This window comes from Genypterus blacodes, unplaced genomic scaffold, assembly GCF_046128005.1.
Source record: "Genypterus blacodes isolate CSIRO-AG114 ecotype Tasmania unplaced genomic scaffold, CSIRO-AGI_Gbla_v1 ptg000030l_1, whole genome shotgun sequence".
In the NCBI taxonomy this organism is placed as follows: Eukaryota; Metazoa; Chordata; class Actinopteri; order Ophidiiformes; family Ophidiidae; genus Genypterus; species Genypterus blacodes.
The window spans coordinates 566,378-580,712 of record NW_027466843.1 but is presented as its reverse complement, the minus strand read 5'-3'; the positions used below and the strand labels follow the sequence as shown (position 1 = coordinate 580,712).

The 14,335-nt window shown below is 43.5% G+C and overlaps 1 protein-coding gene across 4 annotated transcripts in view; it reads left to right on the top strand.

Moving 5' to 3' along the window:
• The window catches only part of rgs12b (regulator of G protein signaling 12b), a 37,908-nt gene that overhangs the window by 9,175 nt on the left and 14,398 nt on the right, over positions 1 to 14,335 (top strand). For all 4 annotated transcript variants that reach the window (XM_076145395.1, XM_076145393.1, XM_076145392.1 and 1 more), the window contains exon 5: positions 709 to 828. In XM_076145395.1, coding sequence (XP_076001510.1) covers positions 709 to 828 — 120 coding nt within the window. The remainder of the gene's footprint in view (positions 1 to 708; positions 829 to 14,335) is intronic.

The following is a 14,335-nucleotide window of genomic DNA, read 5'->3' as shown; positions in this document are numbered from 1 at the left end:
CAAGCTATGTCAAGTGGAGACTGAATCTCCTCCACCACTTTAGGAGCGGCATGACGAGTGTTGTAAGAGCCAAGGATGAACTAGATTGAGTAAATGTAATGTATATATATGACATCATTGTTGTAACTTTGTTAGTTTGGATGATGTCACTGTTGTTGTTTTCTGATGTATTCAGATTTAGCTCGTTTGGAGCACTTATTCTGAAACCTGAAGCGTTTACCCCCCTGAGGTCAGCTCACTTGGACATCTGTAAACACTGCAATCACACTCGGGTCAGGATCATTCAACCAGTTCGAGATCGCAGAGCGAGGGTGGACTGGGCATGATTGCTCCTTGTAGCAGTTTGTTTGCAGTGACAAAGCAACCGACTGAATAAACCGATACAACTCATTTGATTTACTCTATTTGCTATGTAAAAGAGTTTCCTGATAACATGTTACATATTACATGTACTAAAGTTGATTGAATGTCAGTTTGTGTTTCAAAATGACCGCAGCTGGTCAATAGACGTGCAACATGTGCGTCCTCACAGTAAAGAAACTGTGAGGACGCACAAGCCCAGAACTGAGGATGAGGAGGAGGTCACATTTTAGAAGCCCTCTTCATCCCTCCAGTTCTTCTTCTTTGTTTTTGGAAAGCTGACTGTGAAGTCTCGCTCTCCCCATCTGTGTGCTCTATGACGGGAACTTATTCATCTCTCTTCTTCAGGGTGGTCGATTCCGTGGTCTGACCATGGGCTTCCCTCCTCTTGCCCAGCGCTCCTCGGCCAGACGCTCTTTTGGACGCACCAAGCGGATCAGCCTGGCCCGCTCGCTGGACGACCTAGAGGTAGGTTTATGCATATACAAGCACGTGCAAAGATGCTATACTTGGAGGAAAAGGTGTTCAGCGTTATTTAAATGGTCATTGACAGTCAAATATATCACTGTGCTGTCACCACATTTCAGCCACATGTATATACAGCCCATGTCTGAGAATAGAAACTCAGTGAGCAGCATACATCCTTACAGATTTGTTAAGCCCTCTTCTCACATGACTGTGGGAACATACACACAGCCAAACGGACACAAATGGTCTTCTTACACACAGAGAGAGCTACAGAATAGCAGAGTGACTATTCAATCTCAGAAGCTATAGTTATAGTTTCATGTTAAGGGTTTTATTGAGCTTTTGTGGTCCTAAATGAACGCCTGGGTACATTTAGTCATTTGAGAGACATGAGTTTGATCCAACAATATAACTATTTAGTTCTCTACATATTTAGAAAGAACAAGACAGCAGTGACTTTTCTAGTATTCAGTCAGGAAAGAGACAAAGGATCACTATCATGTCCACCACTGTAAATGCCCTTGAGCAAAGGCCTAGATTTGCACAAGGTTCTGATTATGTTAATCACCTCAGGATTTAAAGACACAGCATTCCTTTATTGCATCTATTATTCATCTGGATATTACTACAATCTTTCTTCAAATGCTACACAAATGATACAAATTACCCTGTAACCAAACTATCATTACACACTTAAACACATATACAACACTCTTCATCCTTCTCACAGTTTGTATGTTTTTTATCTGGAAGTTGGGCAGAAAGAGTCCTTCCGTCTGTGAGGACAATGTATAGCTGTGGCTTTGGTCTCCTCTGCCCTCCTGAGATAGAGATCAGCGGAAAGCGAAATGTTTCCGCTGTTTAGTGGCTGCTGGGGCACATAGGGAGCAGATAAGGAGATTCCACTCTGTTGCTTTGGTTGGTACGTAGGATGGAAGGAGGAGGGAGTTGAGAAATAATAGTTATTACGTATTATATAACCAAGTACACACCAGGGGATTTGGACATGGGAAGTTTCCTTAGAGCAATTCTTTATGGAATTAAGTTTGTCCATGCCATCACACCACTATAAACACAGAACAAAACATCCTCAAAGCAATGTTATTTGAAATTTATTATTAGAATTATTAGAAATACATGTTTAATTTATTATTATTTATTGCTATTGTCGGTGCTGTATCGTTGCATCAGGCCAGGTTTATATGTCTGCTACTCACATATACTTCAACGCATAGTTGCTATCCAAGTGACATTGTTCCCGCTCATGTACTTTATGCAAACGTGGAGGATGAAATACTCTCCAGCAGGGGGCAGTGTGAAGGCCAAAGCATAAATTGTCCCCACCCTAAAAAACACTGTTGATTTAACACTGTCAACAAAAATGGCTAGTTTATACTCACCAGCACATCAAATGCACACAGGGTCAACACGGCAGCCATCTTGCAGACGTATTGTTAACATAAACGTACAAACATGGCTTTACCTGCCGACAAATCACAACATGACAAATGACTAATGAACTTGAAACCAACATCTTATCACAGAATAACAATGCAGTGTGTTAAGTGGAAATACTTGAAGGGTACTTTAGTAGTGTTTGTGTCTCATTCAGGGTGTAGATGTTTCTGTGTCATACTGCGAGACCATCCCCTCTATTCCCTCCATCCACTCTATTCCCTCTATTCTACCTTTTTCTTCCGGTCGTTAGGCCTTTTTCTCTTGCCGCACATGCAGTAATGTTCACAAACAGAGACGGCTTTGTGTTGGGAGAGTTGGGGGACGAGAGAGAGGGATTGGTGTGTGTGTGTGTGTGTGTGTGTGGGGGGGGGGGTGTTTGAAGTGTGTTAGCCTGAACTTCTAATGAGCTCTGATGATCAACAAGCTGACATTCCGCTCGTTAGTGAGGCCTCAACACACAAAAGCACATGTAGACACAGACACGCCAGGACAGATACTCTTTCACACACACACGCACACGCACGCACGCACACACACACACACACACACACACACACACACACACACACACACACACACACACACACACACACACACACACACACACAGAAAAGTCAGTAATACACAAGCGTATACACACATAGTTATTATAGTTACACACTTGTTTCAGTCAAAGCGTTCATTTTAACTTCATATTTCTTCTCATACACACTACAATATGTGTCTAGTTACTACTTCCACTTAAGGCGTGCTTGTGTCTTGTGACAGTTGACCTTAATCATGACACACACACACACACACACACACACACACACACACACACACACACACACACACACACACACACACACACACACGAGTATACACAAATATACAATACATGCAATGTCCTATGACAGTACTTATGTATGGCGGAGGAAATCAATGCCTTACACATCTGCTGTCTGAGAGAGAGAGACACACACACACCCACACAATGATCAAGTAGGCTTGTAAGGGTGTAACACTAAACAGCAAAGTGATTGCATGTGCTACCTATCCCATCCCTGTCAAGTATTTAGAAACGTGTGATTCACAAATGAGTGCAGGCAAAAATAATTTGAATGAGTTTGAGTGAACAAATCCGAGTACCAGACAATGCACACGACACACTGATTGCTGGTTTGATTGCCTCAGTTACCTCTACGACCTGCAACATAATTATGGGTAAGAGGAGAGGAGCTCTCTCTCTCTCTCTCTCTCACTCTCACTCTCACTCTCACTCTCACTCTCTCTCTCTCTCTCTCTCTCTCTCTCTCTCACTCAGAAATGCACACTGGGATGATGAAATCATGAATACAGTGAAGGCACTTTGGCCCCAGAAGCTTGATTTATTGGTGGTAAAAAATGTTGACATTGTGAGGCGAACCAAAGCCAAGCTCACCACAAATGATGTGTGCAAAAGTGACCAACAACCTCCATAAATAACACTCAGTAATCAGCAGATAATGAAAGGCTCCTGGCTCTTTATAAATCACATCCTCTGTCAACCCTCAATAAATTATTCCTTTTATTTCTGGTCATCTTGGAACACTCAAAATGTATGTACACACACCCATCTTACATTAGCCCGTAACTCCAAGTATAAATCCATGTTGCCGAGTGAAAGTAGAGGTATTTGGAAGAGCTGGGGTGAAATATGAAGGGGCAGGAGGTTTGTTACAGGAGGGGCGCTTTGCTCCTGCAGGCACATTCCCTTCATCACAATGTTGAAGAAAGTGGAAAAAAAAAAAGGATCCAGAAGTCCAGATTCTGTACTGAATCTACCTCAAGCTCCAATCAACTCCTCCTTCACCCATGTCTGACCTATTGCACTGCGATGTTGCCGCACGTTAGTTTATATAGACAGACAAACAAGAGATCACATTGGCTTATTTACCAGCTCTCAGTGTGTGAGTGAGGTGGTGCTTCACCCGCCGCCCTCACCCTTGGGCCAAGTAGAGGACTGGGCTGTTTGGGCTTGGTTGTGGTGGAGAGGGGGGAGTAGGTCAAGTGTGTTAAGGCATGTTGAGGAATGCAGCTGCTTCTTCGCTCCGCGGCTGTACTCTGCGTTATCGTCACTACAGATATTGCTCCAGTTCTCATTCTCAGACTCTTTTCTTTTCTGTCTCACTCTGTCTCTGCGCTCTCTCACTCTGCCTTTGTGCTTCGCTTTCTCCGTCTCTTCTCCGTCACCTCCCAGTCCTCCTGGGTAGTTTGGTGATCAACAGGGCCATCCCTCAGCGCGTCCATTTCTTTCTGTGTTTTCCTCTTTTCTCCACCCATGCAGAATGTCAGTTTACTCTCCGTCCTCCAAACACATGCGAGGGGCATACTAAGTAGATGACAGAAGGGAACTGAGGGCAAGACATTCACTCAACATTGATTTTATGTGTGGGTGTGTGTTCCTTTATGGCTGGGGTCTCCCTCTCTAGCCGTGCCTCCGCATTTTTCTGAGCGCGCCTGTGTGTGCGTTTCTCAGACCACGGCAGTGTGGGTGGAATAGAAATTATCTGAGGGTGGGTGGAAAAGCAGAGGAAGAGGAGGGGGGAGAGCGGAGAGGCAGGGAAAGGGAGAAGATAGAGAGCGGAGAGGAGGAGGGGGGCACGAGAGAGGCGAGTGGAATCTAACGACAGCGACATTCTGCAGCGGTTTGGACCTTTCAAAGACATCAAGCTTTGACGCTTCGTCTCTGTGAAGACACACATGCACAAATACACACCCATTCACACACACACATACACACAGACGTGCGGCAGCTGATGACAATGTTTGCTGACGAGAGCTCTCACATGCAGTGCTGAGGATTTCTTTTCTTTTTCTACATGGAGCAGCAAACTTTAAACTCTGAGACAGCTACCGAACAAGTGAGTAACAAGGTCGTGCTTTGTGTGTTTGTTAAAGAGTGTGTGTGTGTGTGTGTTTGGTGTGTCTTCGCCTTGTCGGTGATGCAACCAGCTCCCACTAATGATGACTCTGTTGCTCCTGTCACATTATACCTTTCAGGGTGTCAGCGGGGGTCGGCTATTTCATATCAATATGTTTGTTTGAAGAAATTGCAAAATGATCAGCTTTGGCGCAAACAGTGAAGCTTTTTCTATTTTTGTTTGTACAATTTGAATTGTGAAGTAAAATCAACCCAAGTCACATTTACAAAGTTCCTCTTGATGCTGCGATCATGAAACCAGGTCGACCGGTCTGTGTTTAGTTTGGTTAGGAGGATTTTAATGCGGTGAAACTTTAGTTGCAAGGCCTATATGTGATTTCAGATCATGTGACATGAGTGGGCCAATCAGCAGCCTCCCCTCAGCTTTGGGAAACCTGTTGATTGCTTTGGCTGTGTTGTGGTTCAGCCAATCACATCGATCCACTGCAGCAAAAAGTTTACAACAATAGCATGAATTCTTTAGGCGAACTGATGGGTTTATGCTGTCAGAAGTTGTAACATTGTAAAATATGTTTAGCGTTATTACAGCGTATATTACCAGGCTGCATAATTGTGTGTGTGTGTGTGTGTGTGTGTGTGTGTGTGTGTGTGTGTGTGTGTGTGTGTGTGTGTGTGTGTGTGTGTGTGTGTGTGTGTGTGTGTGTGTGTGTGTGTGTGTGTGTGTGTGCGCGTGCGTGCGTGCGCATCTCAAGCTTTGACACTCTGGTGGAAAACAGCACGGCACATCTTTTCACTAAACACAGCAGTGAGAAAAGAACGCACACTATTGACATGGACGTGCACACACAGACACACACACACATTTACTTCCCAACAAATGGAGGAAGGACCAGCCTACAAGTAGGAATCGGCTAACATTTCTTCATCTCCCTTTATATATGCATGTATTCTCTCCCTCTCCCGTGTGTGTGTGTGTGTGTGCGTACGTGTGTGTGCCCTCGTGATATCCCCTGGTAGCACAGCATTTTAGAGATGCAGAATCAGATGACGAGACAGGATCAACATTGTTCCTTTCACGAGACACCTCAGGAGGGCAGCAGTCACGCCACGTAGCTCAAATCCGAAAGTGGCAGTTTTCCCTTTCAGATCGCCGCGTCGTTCGGAAAATCTCCTGTTCGTTACGGTTATCAGACGTGTCACGGTCATCGGGATTTCACAGTCCTGTTTCTTTCCTTATTACATAACCTCAAATCCCAATTACGAATGCAGCTGCACGTGTGAGTCATGTGAGTGTGAATATGAGTGTGAATACCAATTAACGGCACTTTAATGCAGACGGCACACAGCACACAGATTCCTGCTTGAGCTTTAATGCAGATGGAAAATGATCCCTGCATCGTTTGTTGTTTCAGTGTATTGATTGGCAACTTTAAGGGACAGGCCTCGTTTGTTGATTATTGACCGCACTCCTATCGCTTCTCAGTGGGACACCACACTCATTAAATGAGCACATGTAATGAGTGTTTTCGTATCTGTAATTGATCATTAACAAGGTTCGATCGATTAGACGACTCATAATTAATGCCCCACAGCTGCATTTTGATCTGGGGACACGTATGGATTTCCCATCTCACCAGCTCAAAACAGTGTGAACCATGCCCTGTTTTGCCTCTACAATACCAGCAGAGGGCACTGTTGAGTTTAGTTGAATCGAAGCGTTGATGATAAATTCTCTGCATCAGTAAAAACACGGATTCCTTTGTTTTATTACTGGTTAATGGATTAACCATTAAAGGAAGCCACCTGTTAATCCCTCTTGTCTATCTTTGCATGATTACTGCTGTAGCCAATCATTCAAAATATTGATTCTCGCTCTTCAGATGTGTCAGTGGTTGGTGTAATCATTCACTGGTGGTGAGCCATTTCAGATTGATTCTCATTTAGTAGGATTTGTCGAATACAAAATCGGTGTGGCAATCAGGAAATGTGATGTGCAAGTGTTTAAAGCAACAGGCAGAGAAGTAGAGAGAGAGAGAAAAATCATCATCCCAAAACCACAGAATTATAGAATATGTCAGGTAATCATATTAAAGACAGGACGAGCCATCACCCTAAAGGCCTAAAACAGAGTTACCTTACACTCTCAACCTTTGAACTTTCAGCCTAAATATCTCAAACCTGACCTAATTTCTTTATCCGAATAGCCTGCTGTTATGTCAGAGAGAGAGAGAGTGTGTGTGTGTATAGTTGTACTGTTATTAGATATCTGCAGAGGAAGATATTTCCCTCCTATGTTTAAAACTGTCCAAGAAAATGAAACACACACACACACACAACACACACACACACACACACACACACACACACACACACACACACACACACACACACACACACACACACACACACACACACACAGAGAAACCTGAGCTGCGTGTCTAGACCGCAGGAATTGTACAAAAAGGGATGAGACATGAGAAATATCTCCTCTCCTCTCCTCTAACCAAGCAAGTTTTAAATGTTAAGTTTTAAATCCATGGTTTTGAGGCAAACTTAAATCATTTTAGATCCAGGATGTTCAGCAGGGAGCCACTTTGGGACTACAAGTACTCACAATTAATGCTCTGACAGCATTGGTGTGCGTGTGTGTGTATGTGTTTGCTTGTTTCCTGACCTGATGTTGCTATGATACTGGAAAAGGTTAAGATGAACTCCTAACAACAATATCACACAGCTTTTGTTATGGTCAAAACCCTAAAATAGTCATCCTTTTGAGAGGGCTCTGGTGGATGCAGGCCCTTGAGCAACACTCAAGCTTAGTGCTCAATGTTTGCAGAAGTTCTCTGAGGGTGAAGTGAAGCTCTTTCATGTTTTGGAGTCCTTCACGTGGTTCCACATTCTAAGATCAAAGAGCTCTTAAGAAAAGCACAAAAAGAAGCCAAACAGAACATTTTCAATAACTGTTTTTGTTGATGTTTGGAAAATATCTCCCATCCACTGATATTATAGACGTTCATAACTACAAACCTTCACAACCCTATTTGTGTGTGTGTGTGTGTGTGTGTGTGTGTGTGTGTGTGTGTGTGTGTGTGTGTGTGTGTGTGTGTGTGTGTGTGTGTGTGTGTGTGTGTGTGTGTGTGTGTGTGTGTGTGTGTGTGTGTGTGTGTGTGTGTGTGTGTGTGTGTGTGTGTGTGTGTGTGTGTGTGTGGTCAATGTCGTGAGACAGTGGCATCAAAATGAAAGAGCAGAGGTGTAAGAAAGTGTGTGAGAGAAAGTTTTCTCTGTAGCTAAAACAGGAAATTAGGTGTGGGCTCACTTCCATACGCACCAATTCAATTACAGTCTTTCTTTTATGTATGTGTGTGAGAAAGAGAAGGAGAGAGAGCGTGTGTGTGTTGCAGTGGGCTGATCTGCCCTGTGAAGTGCTTTTGTTTGCTTCGACTGACCTTTTAACAAACCCGGTGAAATTTCATTAATCTCTTCTAGACACACGCACTAAGTCACCAGTGTCATTAGAGATTAAACACTCTTCCTGTCCTTCCTTTCTCTTCCCCTTCCCCTCCCTTTGCCCGTAAAAGTTGAAGCAAAGCAGACTTATTCACTTCTTAAATCATGAGAACACGTCAAACACGGTCAGATTTGATCCCGCCTAGAAACCCCTCAGCTGTGATTTTGACAGGAAGGGGATCAGAGCGAGGTAATGGCAGGGCTGCAGTGTGATTGGCAGATTGACCTTTGTTCCCACCCCTTTTCGGTAACTGCTCCCCGATGGGGGCGTGTCACTATGGAAACGGAGCTGTGTGTGTGTGTCTGTGTGTTAGCGGGAGAATGGAACTTCCAACTCAGTAGTCTGTCAGCTCAGAGGAGTGTCTGTGTGTGTGTGTGTGTGTGTGAGAGCGAGAGAGAGAGAAAGGCAAAAAGTCAAGCACAGTACAGAATGTAGTTAGGGAGAAATAGTGTGTTATCACGGGAGATCTTTGTGTGGGTGTGTGTAGATTTAACCTAGACAGGTCAGTTTGTGCCTGTGCCAGATATGTAGATTGAGCAGTTGGGTGCCTTTCTCCTCTGTTAGAGGAGAGCAGGATGAGCCTGAGGAAGAGGCTCTCCTTCAAGCGGGTCTGGAACTTCAATACAGTGAGTAGTACTCAAACTCACACACACACACACACACACACAAACACATTCACACAGACATACATTTACATATTGCCAAGAGTCTGTGTACACATTGGACAGTGTACAACTTGCAGTACTTCAATTTTGTTGAGCGAAAGTGATTCTTATTTGCTCATTTCTGTGTTTACCCATTGCCATTTGATCATATTCCGTTATATTATTTTATTTCACTGCAGTGGCCATTCAAGCATGCACAGATTTTGAAAAGCATAGTTTAAAAGTTTGGTTGGTATTCTGCCAGAATGCCATGAGCGGAAAAAGTAAACACCAGCAGTACTTGCCTGGTTTGCTGTGATTTTAAGTTATTCGTTGCTTTTTTTCTATGCAGTTAAAGATGAAAATGGAGCAATTCTACTCTCTACGTGTGAGAAAGATGTGGGCAAGAGGCTTATTACCTATGGCAATGTACACTAGGCAAAAGTAGAATCCATTACCTTCACACCATGAGAGCGTGAAAGCCCTTGAGGTGGGAGAGAAACCCCTCAGTAGATGGAAAGACAAATGGAGATGAATGAAGATGAAATCGGGGGTTGTTTGAGAGGAAAAAGAGCGGAAAGCGGCGTTCAAAATAAACAATTGCCTCCGTCTCGGGGGTAATGTGGTTTTGGCGTGCTGGTGGGTGATGTAAAGGTAAAACGAGACGGAGCGAAGGAGCAACAAGATTTGAGATGGCTCCAGGCTGTTTCCCTTCCTCCTCAAAGCCAGATGTGTTTTGGGCCCGAGCGGAGATAGATTTATATATGAAAAGGGAGAGAGAGGGGCAAAGAAGGGAAAGACAGAAAGAGCCGTGGGCTTTTCTTCTATTATACCTCCACCAGTCATATAGTTTGTGTGTTGGAGAGAGTAAAAGAAACAGCGACTTGACAATGCAACTATCATCGTTTTCTCTGTTCTTGTGAAAATGATTCAGTTTGTTGAGTCAGCTCTCTCTCTCTCTCTCTCTCCCTCTCTCTCTCTCTCTCTCTCGCTCCCTCGCCCCCTCGCCCTGTGTGTGTGTTGATGTTCAGAGGCATTAGATCGGTTTGTAGGGTGTTTACGTCTATTCCCTCACCGTCTGTGCATCGTGTTTTCAAGGCAGGGTGCCAAGTAAAACAGACATTTATCACCCGCTCAGCCACTGACTCACCGGCTTCAGTGTGAGCCTCTATTGTTGTAGAACAAACACCATTTACATTCCATTCTTTGATAAGCAGACTGTGTGTATTGATTCCAACGTCCATCACAGGTATTTCAAGCTGTATTCCAGAAGTCAAGACGGCCTGAAAGGTGATGTCACAGATGACGCGTTGGGAGAAGTAGGGCAGAGAAGAGGCCTAAAGAGAAAAGTAACATCTGTAACATCTGTTCTTAGCTCTGTTTGCTGCAGCAAGGCCATTAATATGCTCCCTGTCCAAGTACAGTATTTGTTTTTGTCCACCTCTTCTGAATTCTTATCTGAATCCAGATCAGCCCATCATGGGATTAAACAGGCTAGATATTTATCTTCATCTTTGATTTGTTTTATTCTCTTAAATGTTTGTAGATACCTGAGGAGGTACAGTGTATAGATACTAGAGGCTGCATATACGCTACAGCTGTTACATTCTGTGGGACCATGTTAATGAAGACTTCTGGAGAGTAAAACAAGTAACAAGAAAGTAAATCAATGTAAAAGTAATATTAAAAAAACTCCACCACAACACCAATTTGAATAAAAATCTCTGTAGAACCTCTGTAAAACAAACCAAATCCTGTAAACGAACCAAGAAAGAAACCTCCTTGGTGTAGGTATTAAGGGATATATTATATATATATATTTATATATATATATATACTGTAGATTTCTCCAGCTTTTCACTTTTCCTACTCGTGATCACACCTGCAGAGTCACTTTTGGATTACTTGGGCTCGGTCGGTTTGTTTCCTCTCAGAGTGAAGCTAAGCTAAAGCTAAGCTGTTCTGCCGTTGCCAGTTCTGGCAGAGTGACTCAGGTCCTCTCAATGGCAGCCACTATTCACCTCATATTCAAAAGTAAACACACAGGCACGCACACATCCAGACTATTGGCGTAACAGCTTCCTCAGCGGGAAGTCTGTGTGTGTGTGTGTGTGTGTTTGTGCTGTTGGGAAACCTATGTTGTGAATTCTGAATAACCTCTTCAGGATAGTGTGAGTGTGTGAGTGTGTCAGTTGTTCAGTTATAGGTGTGGTTTCGTGTAGTCATGCCAGTGTTTGCAGGCACAGAGGAAGCTTCAGTGAGCATGTTCTTCCATATTTGTGTCCATTCAGTCATCTTCCAGTTAAACACACACACACACACACACACACACACACACACACACACACACACACACACACACACACACACACACACACACACACACACACACACACACACACACACACACACACACACACACACACACACACACACACACACACACACACACACGCACTGACCCAGACAGAGTTGAATCTCATTCCTTACCAAAGGTGGCAGTTACAGCTCTGGTGATGAAGCCAGGAATCGGTTCCTGTGGTACAAACAGTGTTGTCTTTGTGTGTGTGTGGGTGTGTGTGTGTGTGTGCGTGTGCATGTATGCATATGTTATCCGTGACAGCTCCTCCTGCAGATAGACGTTTTATACCCACCTGCCTTAGTGTTACTGACTGCTCTGTGTCATCTCCAATAAAACAGTGTCTTTTCCCGGAATCATCGTCCATCCTGACATGCAGACAGGCACACACACGCACACACACACACACACACACATACAGAGGGAACGTTTTGGACAAAGCATGATAACAGTGAGAATAGATGGCTGTAAATGGTACAGTATGTTTAGCTTTAGTTTAAGACCAGCATCCTGGCTTCATAACAGATGATGTAATCCTCTCCTTTCTCACAGGTAGTAAAACTCTTGGGACCTGCACACACACCATAGCTATAACCACTCCCTCCATATATACACACACACACACACACACACACACACTCACACCAAACATAAAGAGGCACTCCATGTGGCCAGAGGGTCACATTTTATGGTCGTCTTGCCACGGGAGTATGTGTTAGGGAACAAACACAACATGTAGACACAGACGTCGTATATTAAAACCACATAAATTCCACTGGAGACCAACAAACTCAGAAGTAATGTACTGTACCCGGTTTCACCTCAGTTACGTCTTGTCATCTTTGGTGTAAGGAAACTTTTGAAATGAAGCAGATCTCTTTGTGAGAACCCTCACAACTCCAAAGATAGTTTAAGTTAAGCTGTGAGTGTTATCAGCGTTTGTTTTGATGATAGTTCAGGCAGCTCTCTTATCTTAGTTAATGTGGTTGTATGTTAATCTTCAGCAGTGAGATCTGTTCATTATCTATGTCTGTAGGGACACCAATTATAATATTAGATCATTGTTTTAAGGATTCTATGCCTAATTAAAGCTGTGGTTAGGATCGGCACTTGTTGATTAATGTTTAAGAAATGATGTCATCTAATTAATCACTAATTAGTTCATAATGTTTTATTTGGTACTTTAGTTTAGTGTTATTCTGCAATCTGTTTTAGCCTCAATTTATATGAATCTTTTACTGCTCTTAATTTTATTACAGCTGAGTTGAAATTTGTCAGTTTAGCATTTTTGCTACTAAATACACAAATAAATACCTTAAGTTAGAGATAAAAATATAAAAATGATCCCCATCAGGAGTTTTTATGCGCATTTTGTTTTAGACAAATGGAACAGTGTTTGGTTAATCGTGTAACTAGTACAGAAGCAAAAAGCTCTGACTATAATATGGTCAGATGTCATCTGGATTTAGTGAAAACGTATGAGACATTTTGATTGTGTGAGTATTACGTTTCATTTTAAAAATGACTGCTTAATCTTTATGGAAAAAGAACTTTGTGGCCAGTCTGCTCACTTTGCAATATGAGTGATTCACTTCAAAACTCTGATTCTGCTTTATGAAAATACTGTTAAATATTTGCAGCTGCGTGCATCTCTGTGGAGTGTTAGAGGGGGTGGATTGGGGAGGCGTGGAGGGAAGGTCTGGAAAGCACCAGTCATTCCTTGTGGGGTGTAAGGAATGGCCAGGCTCCTCCAGGAGAGGAAGGGGGAAGCACTGCAATGACCGAGAAATGGAGGAGAGACTTGAGGAAGAGTGAAAGGAGGGGCTGAAGAGAAGGAAGAAATGAGAGACGGTGATGGGGGATAGAGGAAGAAAAGTATAAGAATGAACGGGATGAATGCATAACAGACGGAATTTGAAAATAGGTTGGGAGAGTGAGAGAGCACGTCTGGAAGTGATCACACTCGAGCTCAACGGGGATGGGGGTGAACACACACACATGCACATGCGCGCGCACACACACACACACACACACACACACACACACACACACACACACACACACACACACACACACACACACACACAATTTTCAAAGAATGCACCCTACATACAGAAGATATCCACCACATGTCGACCACATGCATATGCACGCAAAGACTACACCCGCACAAAACATCACAACGCGAGCAAGGACGTCCTGAATTATGAGTGGATCTAATCCGTGTAGGGCTACGATAACATCACTTTTCAGTGATCTTTCTGCCTGTGTGTCATTTTCTGTTGTCCTGTGGCGGTTCGACCTGGATCTACTGCAGCGTAGTCGTATCATATCTCTTTTTTCCTGCTGCAGTGCCAACCTCTAGTCTTCCAGGGATGAAGTGAGACGAATAATCCCAGCGATTACTCTGGCTGTGCCATCTGGCCCGGACAGCTCGGCTCAACTGAGGAAAATGGCCAAGATGGGCCTGGAACAAACAAGCCCGTATTGGTAGATCTACTTTATCTGCGCATCGCTTTTGGGCAGTCTGGATTTGTATATCCTGTAATTCCCGGATAGATTATTATAGGAGAAAGTACCCAAACTTCCCAAAAGGTGGCACAGGATTTTTGTCACCTCTGCTATAGGAATTT